At 46.5% G+C, this 9,261-nt stretch overlaps 1 protein-coding gene across 3 annotated transcripts in view; it reads left to right on the top strand.

Moving 5' to 3' along the window:
- The first annotated feature begins 536 nt into the window (after positions 1–536).
- znf521 (zinc finger protein 521) overlaps positions 537–9,261 on the top strand; it is a 603,804-nt gene continuing 595,079 nt past the window's right edge. For all 3 annotated transcript variants that reach the window (XM_072569704.1, XM_072569705.1, XM_072569703.1), the window contains exon 1: positions 537–1,158. In XM_072569704.1, the coding sequence (XP_072425805.1) occupies positions 1,107–1,158 (52 nt within the window). In that variant the 5' untranslated portion in view covers positions 537–1,106. The remainder of the gene's footprint in view (positions 1,159–9,261) is intronic.

The following is a 9,261-nucleotide window of genomic DNA, read 5'->3' as shown; positions in this document are numbered from 1 at the left end:
AGAGAGAAAAGAAAGTACACCAGCAGCAAAACAATCAAAGACAAATAATCCTTTTTTTATGAGAAAGGATATTTATTCCTGAATTGAGTTGGAGCAGGGATAAAATACAGGACTTGCACAGTGCAAGTACCAACCAGAAGGGGGAAGAGTACAGCTTCAGAAGATGCCTTTTGCAAAGTGGGAAGAGAGAGTGACGGGGGCGGGGGGGGGGGGGAATAGGGATACAAAACAAGGCAGGAGCAGCGGCTGCAGCAGCGAGCAGTTAAGAGCACAAAGGCTCCAGATCCGGAGTTTTTGATGGGGACGGCGAATCCAGAAGTCCAGATCTTGCTAATGGCTTTAGAATTCATCATATGCAGCAAGGCGTGCACTCTGAAGCTGACAATGATTTCCTCAGTGGTTACGTACAGTGCGTGTCCCTGTGGGGAAGGCCCCCCCACTGGAGCTATCCTGATGGGTTTGGGGCCTTGTTTAAATTTTCCATTATTATGTGGACTACCGGAGCGACAGCGCAGTCCAAGACTTTGCAGGTTTGTGTTGAGGAGGGAGTGGGGGAATCGCTTCCACTTGAACGCGAAGACTTAGAACCCTTAACAAGCTCTGATTCCAGTAGGAATTTTTTTTAAAAATGTATATAATAACTAGCCCTCCCCGTAAGGAAAAAAAAGATCTGTAGCCTTTAGAATGCAGCAAAAAAAGTAATGTAAGCTTCCCAGTTTATATTTTTTATTTTAAATACGTTTGATTTTTTAATTTCTTTTTACTCCCTGTAGTGCATTCCCTTCCCAATGCGAGGGTACAAGAAATGCTACAATTCTGATGGTGGAATTTACAGATTTAAGACAGTCTTCTGAAGCTTTTACTTAATTTTCCTGGATGCTGCTTAATTTTTTTTCCTCTCTGGGAGAGTGTGAACGAGTGGACAAGACAATGAACTGTTTATTTTAATTCTGTGGGATAGACAGAGAGAGAGAGAGAGAGAGAGAAAGAGACAGAGAAAGCAACATTTTATTGAGGGGAGCGAGCTGTTAACGTGTCAAGGGGGCTTTTAGTAGAGAGTACACAGGAAGGACCCCAGACCCAAGTCTTTGAAGAAGGGCTGTTTAATGCCCTTTAGGATGTCTCGCCGAAAGCAAGCGAAGCCCAGATCTCTGAAAGGTAAGTAAAGCAGAACCGTCACTTAATCAACAAACAACAATTCTTCTCACCGGCCCCTTGAATGTATGAAAAGTTACATTGATAAAAACAGCTGATGGGGGTGGGTGGGCTGTGTTTGTGGGGAGGGGAGGTGGTTGGGGGGTGTATGTGTGGGGAGCTGCGGTGGGGGGTGGGGGGTGGGGAGGGGGACGGTGGGGTGGAGGGGTTGGGGGTTTTGGAAAGTGTGTTTCTTCTTCCCCGTCTGATACCGAGTCTGCTGGTCCCTGGGACTGGGACAGGGTCTCGTAGCCCCGGCCGGGCTAGTACCGCGGGCTCGATGATGGCCTGGGGGGGGGGGGGAAGCCTGAGGATGGGGTGGGGTGAGTGCAGTCATAGCCCCCTCCCCACCCCCTTCCCCTTGTTCCTTGTGTGAGAGACTGCTCCGGGGAGCGGTAGCACTTTAGTTGTGATAGTGAGGGGGGGTGGTATTTAGACTTGAGTTGCGTTTGGGTGGTAACTCAGATGCAGCAGGACTTGCGATTTAGCTCCGATACAATGGGTTACATTTTACTGTTAAAGAGATACAGTGTACTGGGGTGTTGACTAAGGGAACAGGTTAGATTTTGGTCTTAACGGAGATCGTATTGTTGCATTTTGCTTTTAACTGAAATGCAGCGTTGTTGCAGTTTTGCTTTAACTAATGTACAGGTGATTGGGATGTTTTTAGTGTCTTTTTATAATCTCAGCTGAAATACAGTATTTCGTTTGATCTTAGCTGAGATACAATGTTACACTTAGTCTTAGCTGAGATACAGAATGTTACATTTGGTCTTAACTGAGATACATTGTCTTACTTCTGTAGTCTTAGCTGAGATAATGTATTTCGTTTGATCTTAGCTGAGAGACAATGTTACATTTAGTCTTAGCTGAGATACACTGTATTCGTTTGTTCTTAATTAATAACTGAGTGTTAGCTTTGGTCTGAACTGAGACAGCATATTGCATTTGGTTTTATCTGAGATGCAGAGTTACAATTGGTCTTCACCAAGACAGTGTGTTACACTTGGTCGTAGCTGAGATACAGTGGATTTTCGTTTGGCTTTCGCTGAGGTAGTGTGTGTTGGCTAATTAAGACACGCTGTGTGTTGGGTGTGAAGGAATGTTGCGACAAAGTTTCACTCAGCGCCGAGTCACATGGGCTTTGGTCTTTAGGAATCCTTCAGCAACAAGAAATTTAAACAAATTTAAAGCAGGATCCCGGTCGGATTCACTTGATCAGAGAGAGGGAGAGAGTCTCAGTAACAGCGTTTCCAGAGTGTGGCAACGAGCTGTCAGTTTCTGCATATTGTGTCTCTCTCTCTCTCTCTCTCTCTCTCTCTGTTCAGATGTTGATTTTTTTGTGTGTGGGGTGTCACGATCATTTTAAGACTCTCTCACACACTCACAAGATAACATCGGAGCGATAAAGGGGAACTGCTACATAAAAGACCAGAGAATGCGACTCTCAGAGTCCGATTGGCAGGATTTAGGAGTTTGGTATTTGGATGTGAGAGATTGCAAAGATAATCGAGGGAGGAAGCCGCTGCTGAACGTTGTGTGGAAGGAACTAATCTCTGAGTCGGTTTATCCGGTTTGGGACGTTTCAAGGGGAGGGGGGAGGGGGGAGGTGGGAAACCGACTGTGGGATGTGAGGAAATCATAAAGAGGATCGATTTCTGAGGAATCAGACATGTTACCCACACCATGCTTTTTTAAAATGAATCGCTCTCTCTCTCTCTCTCTGGTTTGAACAGCGTTAGGAGAGACAGAGATTGGGACTAAAGTCATAAAAATTGATCCAGGATGTGATCCCTCATCACTCTCTTTCCCCCTTTCAAATGAAACTTACATTCGGTTTGGCTGGAAGGGAGATTTTGCAGTCAGAGTGCAGAGATTTGGAATTCTTTTTTAATCAGTTATGGCAAAAGAAATGTAGATTGATGCGTTAATTGTCATTGAAAACCCTGTGTGCTTGATGATGATGGGGGGGGGCAAGGGCTGGCAGATGCAGACAAGTCAATGCTGTGAATCTGTAACATTAATACTGTTCAGCAGCACATTACTGCAGGTACTGGAATCTGTACCGAAAACAACAAATGCTGGAGATCACAGTGGGTCAGGCAGTATCCATGGGGAGAGAGAGCAAGATAAGGTTTCAAGTCTAGATAACTCTTCATCAGAACTGAATTGTGGAAGGGGACAGGATAAATGCTGATGAACAGTCATCTAGACTTGAAATGTTAGCTGATTAACACTAGGCAAAAGTGAGGACTGCAGATGCTGGAGATCAGAGTTTAGATTAGAGTGGTGCTGGAAAATCACAGCAGGTCAGGCAGCATTTGAGGAGCAGGAAAATCGACATTTCGGGCAAAAGCCCTTCATCAGGAATTCATTCCTGATGAAGGGCTTTTGCCCGAAATGTCAATTTTCCCCCCCCCCCTGCTCCTCGGATGCTGCCTGACCTGCTGTGCTGATAAATACTGTCCAACTATTCTCAACCTCTAGATCCAGGTGGTTAACATCGAATTCCTTCCTGTTTGAAAGGCAGGCTGGATCTGTTCTGTTGCTGGTGTGTCTATATTTAAGTGTGAGCTGTGTTAGAAAGACCATGCTAATGTTAAATGAACAGGAGCCAGCTGAAGTGTGGGAGATGGAAGTGTTGTTTGGTTGTGAGTCGCTAATGAGCAAAGCTGTGGGTCAGCTTCTGAGCAGGAGGCAGTGCTGAGGAAATGCTGGATTTTACATTTAGATTTAACAATGTGGATCAAGCCACCCTCAATCCAACTGATTTCTCCCCCCCCCACACCAAAAATGGAAAAGATACCGGGAATTTGTGAGCGGATTCTCGGCATGGTTTTGTTTTGAGGTCTCAGGAACACATGCTTCCTTCCTCTCTTCAGGGAAAGAAGAGATCCGAACTCACTGGCTTCAATTTCTCGTGTTTCTTTTGTTTTTGTTCTCACATCGATGCTGGGTGTTTCTGGATTGTGCTGAGGCAAGCTTGCATTTGTGTAGCACCTGCGGGCCACAGAATAGCCATGATCCAGGTCAAATAGCAGAACAGTGGAGGGGCTGAATGGCCGCCTTTTATTATTGTGTTCCTGTATGCCATGTGTCACAAATCTTTGATTGAAGATGCTCGATGGGTATAGTGTCCCACCAAACCAGGCACCTAAGGGTAGATGGTCAAAGGTGTGGCAGATGGTAGAAGATTTCAGAAACGTCTTGAGAGCAGGCACTGAGTTAGAGAGGTTAAATTCACCCCCAGAAGGCTGGGTGCATATTGTCTTGCATTTTGTTCAAACATGCCTCTGAGCTGCATTCTACATAGGAACATAAAGATGAGGAGAAGGAATAGGCAATTCAGCCCATTAAACCTGCTCCCCTATTTAACATGATCATGGCTGATCTTATCTTGGTCACAACGCCACTTTCTCCCTGCTCCCACAGCCCTTTAGCCCTTCATCAGAAACATATCGATTGCTTTCTTGAATCTGGTGATGGATTCTGCCTCCGCTGCTGTCTGGGGCAGAGAGTTCCACAGATTCACCACCCTCTAACAGAAGTAATTTCTCCTCATCCCAGTTTTGAACCTCCCTCCTCTCACTCTATTCCTATGACCTCATGTTTGAGACTGTCCCACAAAGGGGGAACAGCTTTTCAGTAACCACTTTATCAATCCCCTCAATCAGATTCCCCAAACCCCCTCCCCGTTCTACTGAACTCCAGCGAGTACAAGCCCAAACTGTTCAACTGCTTCTTCCATTCCTGGAATCAATACGGTGAACTTCCTCTGAACTGCTTCCAGTGCCACCACATCCTTCCTCAAATAAGGAGACCAAAACTGGACACTATATTCCGGGTGTGGTCTCACCACTACCTTATATAATTGTAACAACACTCCTTTTACTTTTATAATCTCCGTGATGAGGTGCTGAATATTCTCAGACACACCTTTTCCCTGTGTTGACAGGAGTGCTAGCTCTTCCTGTTGGCAACTTGTATTAATCCTTCAATATAAGGGTTCAGAAAAGATTTACAAGGATGTTGCCAGGGTTGGAGGGTTTGAGCTATAGGGAGAGGCTGAACAGGCTGGGGCTGTTTTCCCTGGAGCGTCGGAGGCTGAGGAGTGACCTTATAGAGGTTTACAAAACTATGAGGGGCAAGGATAGGATAAATAGGCAAAGTCTTTTCCCTGGGGTCGGTGAGTCCAGAAGGAGAGGGCACAGGTTTAGGGTGAGAGGAGAAAGATATAAAAGAGACCTAAGGGGAAACTTTTTCACGCAGAGGGTGGTACATGTATGGAATGAGCTGCCAGAGGAAGTGGTGGAGGCTGGTACAATTGCAACATTAAAAAGGCATCTGGATGGGTATATGAATAGGAAGGGTTTGGAGGGATATGGGCCGGGTGCTGGCAGATAGGATTAGATCGGGTTGGGATATCTGGTTGGCATGGACGGGTTGGACCGAAGGGTCTGTTTCCGTGCTGTACATCTCTATGACTCTATGGCTCTATCTTACCAATCCATTGGTGTGATCCACCCTTTAGGTCTGACACTTAAATACACTTCCAGCGAATTGAGGAACAGCAGGGTAAGGTGCAAAGCAGTTGAACTTGAAAATAGATATTTTTGTATTCTTCTCCCATGGGCTGTGGAACTCATTGGTCAGGCCAGCAATTGTTACCCTGTACCTAACTGTCCTGGAGAAAGTGATGGAGAGCTGCCTGTGACTGAGTGTCTTGGTTGGAAGTTTCTCAGGGCAGTTCAGAGTCAATGCCATTGCTATGGGTCTGCAGCCTTGTATAGACTAGACCAGGTAAGGAATGGCAGGTCCATCTCTATTGGACATGAGTGAACTATTAACTATTTCTTGCAGTTGATGACTGCCATTGAAAGAAGCTTTATAAGTTCACATTTGATGGAATATTATCTTTGATTCTTAACTGCCCTCTGAAACGGCCGAGCAAGACAGTCAGCTCAAGGGGCAGCTAGGGAGGGGCAACAAATTCTTGACAGCGATGCCCACTTCCTGTGAAAGATTAAAATTGCTGAATTTTAATTCCACGTACTGCCATGGTGGGGGTTGAACCCATGGCCCCAGGCCATTAGATGAGGGTATGGGAATTCCAGCCCAGTAACGTAACCCCACTGTGCTACAACAACCCTTTGAATGATGGAACATACCCCCTACATCCCACTCCTAGCTAGCCCCTTTTCCTTATGTTGGTGTTCTTTAAAATAAGCTTGTTGCCAGCTACACTACTGTGTTTGTGTGTGTGTGCATGTATCTGTATCTGGGTGTGTGTGTGTATCTGTATCTGGGTGTGTGTATGTCTGGGTGGGGGTGTGTATCTGAACTTGGGTGTGTGGGTGGGTGTCTGTATCTGGGTGGGTGGGTGTCTGTGTGTGTGTGGGTGTGTGTATCTATCAGAGTGTGTGGGCGTGTGTCTGTATTTGGGTGTCTGTGAGTGTGTATCTGTATTTGGGAGTGTGTATCTGGGTGTGTGTGTGTCGATATCTGGGTGTGTGTGTGTATCTGTGTCTGGGTGTGTGTCTGGGGATCTGTGTGTGTTATATCTGTGTGTGTTATATCTGTGTGTGTTATATCTGTGTGTGTTATATCTGTGTGTGTATCTGTTTCTAGGTGTGCGTGGGTGTCTGTGTGTGTGTATTTCTATCTGGGTGTGGTGTATCTGAGTGTGTGTGTATATGGGTGTGTGTGTATCTGGGGTGTGTCTGTATATCTGTGTGTCTGTATATCTGTGTGTGTGTATCTATCTCTATCTGGGTGTGTGTATCTATCTGGGTAGTTGTGTACCTGGGTGTGTGTGTCGGTGTGTATCTGATGTGTATATGTATGTGTGTGTGTCTGTATATGTGTCCGTGTGTATATGTGTGTTTGAGTGTGCGTGTATGTGTTCGAGTGTGTGTTTGTGTGTCAGTATGTCTGTCTGTTTGTCTTTGTTTGTGTGTCTGCGTGTGTGTGTCTGTTTGTTTATATATGTATGTATATGTATCCGTGTGTATATATGTCTATGTATCTGTGTATGCGTATATGTAAATGTGTCTGTGTACGTGTCCCTGTGTCCGCGTGTGTGTCTGTGTATGTCTGTCTGTATGTGTATCTTCATGTCTGCATATGTATCTGTGTGTGTATACATCTGTATATATGTATGTGTGCATGTCGTATATGTGTGTGTGTGTGTGTATATCTGCGTGCCTCTGTTTGCTTGTGCGTTTATCCGTGCATGTGCATGTGTATGTGTGTGTCTTTGTGCCTGTGTTTGTTTGTATATGTATTTGAGTGTGTCCATATGTGTGTCTGCGTGTGTGTGTTTGAGAGAGTGGTGGAAGGAGGGGGCAAAGGCCATAGCTGAGCTCTTTAGAGAAAGAGTCATCGTGTTTCTTCCCAAGTGGTGTGTTTCTGTACTGTTTCAATGTTGCTGTGCTTCATACATAGGGAGATGGTTCTGTTTTGATCTCCTCTTCCCATGGAGGGAATATTGGTGGACTCATGGGCTGCAGTGGGCAGCTCACCGCCGCTTTCTCAAGGGTCAACTAGGGACGGACGATAAATGCTGACCCAGCCAGTGATGCCCATGTCCTGGGAGTGACTACAAATACTCAGCGTTTTGTGGGCCTTCCCAAGTTTAGCCATCTACTCCCTACTTAGCTGTGTCTGCAGTTAGCTTTCAGATGACAAACTAAGCTGAGGTGCGTGTGTTTGCCCCCTCGGGTGGATGTGTAAGATCCCAGTGCCACTGTTTAACTGGAGGCAGGGCAGCAGGAGTTCCTACCCCGTGGCCTGGCCAATGTTGGAGATTTGCGATGATCGAGACATGATCTGATTCTGGGAGCTCGCTGCGTTTGTAAATTGGCGGGCGGTGTGTGTCTACATGAGCACTTCAATGGAGGGATGGCCTGAGGCAGGGGCAGGTGCTATTGAAATGCAAACCAGGCCGTTATCCATTACACTGTGGGCAAGTAACGTAACCAGCCACTGTCCAGTCTGCCTGGTTGGGTTTGAGTCTGGAGTTTGTGTCTGTTTCAGCTTCAGTCTCACGAAAAAATAATAATCAATAATTTCTCAAGAAAACTGACAATGTGAGGAGAACGCAAGGTTTTTGTGGAAGGATGTCTGATTCTACAAGCCACCTCCTTCATTCTGTAAATGTTTGTTTCAGGCCTAACTTTTACACATTATCCCCTGGGGGATGTTTGATTAGTAACCACAAACCTCCTTCTCCGACAAAACCCCGATGACTGAATCGCCACAAACTCCTGGCGTGGAGGATTCCAAAGTTTCACCTCCCTCTAAATGAGGAGATTCCTCCTCATCTCAGTCTCAACTGTCACCCTTCCCCTGCAGCTGCAGGAGGTGCAAAACCTGCCCTCACACCTTCCCCACCCTCAGCTCCACCCAAAGCCCCCCAAAGGATCGTTCTAAGTCTGGCGGAGATTTACCTGCATTTCCTCTGACCTGATTTATTGCATCACTTGTTCCCGATGTGGTCTCCTCTACATCAGGGTGACCGAGCACAAACTCGGGGACTGGTTGAAGGATCCGAACGTTCCAATCAACCTGGCCTTCTGGTTTCCAGCCATTTCAACTTCCCCTGATGACTTGTCCATCCTGGGCCACCTTCACCACACCCAAACTGGATGGGGAACACCTCCACTTCCACCTCGGGAGCTTACAACCATGCGGCTGTAACATAGAATTCACCTGCTTCCAAATCTCCCCACTCTGCCAGCCCTCCCCCTCCATCCTGCCCCTTTAACCTCATCCTACCTGTCCACTTTCCTTCCCATATATCTGCTTTCCCCCTTCCCATTGACCAGTCACAGCCACTTCCTACCTCCATCCATCTATCACCATTCCAACCAATTTTTCCCTCAGCCCCACCCCCCTCCCTGTATTTATTTCTCATTCCCCTTCCCCCTACCCCTTATGGAAGGTTCTGATCTGAAGTGTCGACTCCCCTCCTCCCCTGAGGCTACTTGACCTGCTGTGTTTTTTCCAGCTGAACTCCAGCTGGGTGGCATGGTGGCTCAGTGGTTGGCACTGCTGCCTCACAGCACC

The sequence above is a fragment of the Chiloscyllium punctatum genome, chromosome 5, assembly GCF_047496795.1.
Source record: "Chiloscyllium punctatum isolate Juve2018m chromosome 5, sChiPun1.3, whole genome shotgun sequence".
NCBI classification, from domain to species: domain Eukaryota; kingdom Metazoa; phylum Chordata; class Chondrichthyes; order Orectolobiformes; family Hemiscylliidae; genus Chiloscyllium; species Chiloscyllium punctatum.
Note: the sequence above shows the minus strand (reverse complement) of the source record. Positions and strands in the feature narration are given on the sequence as shown.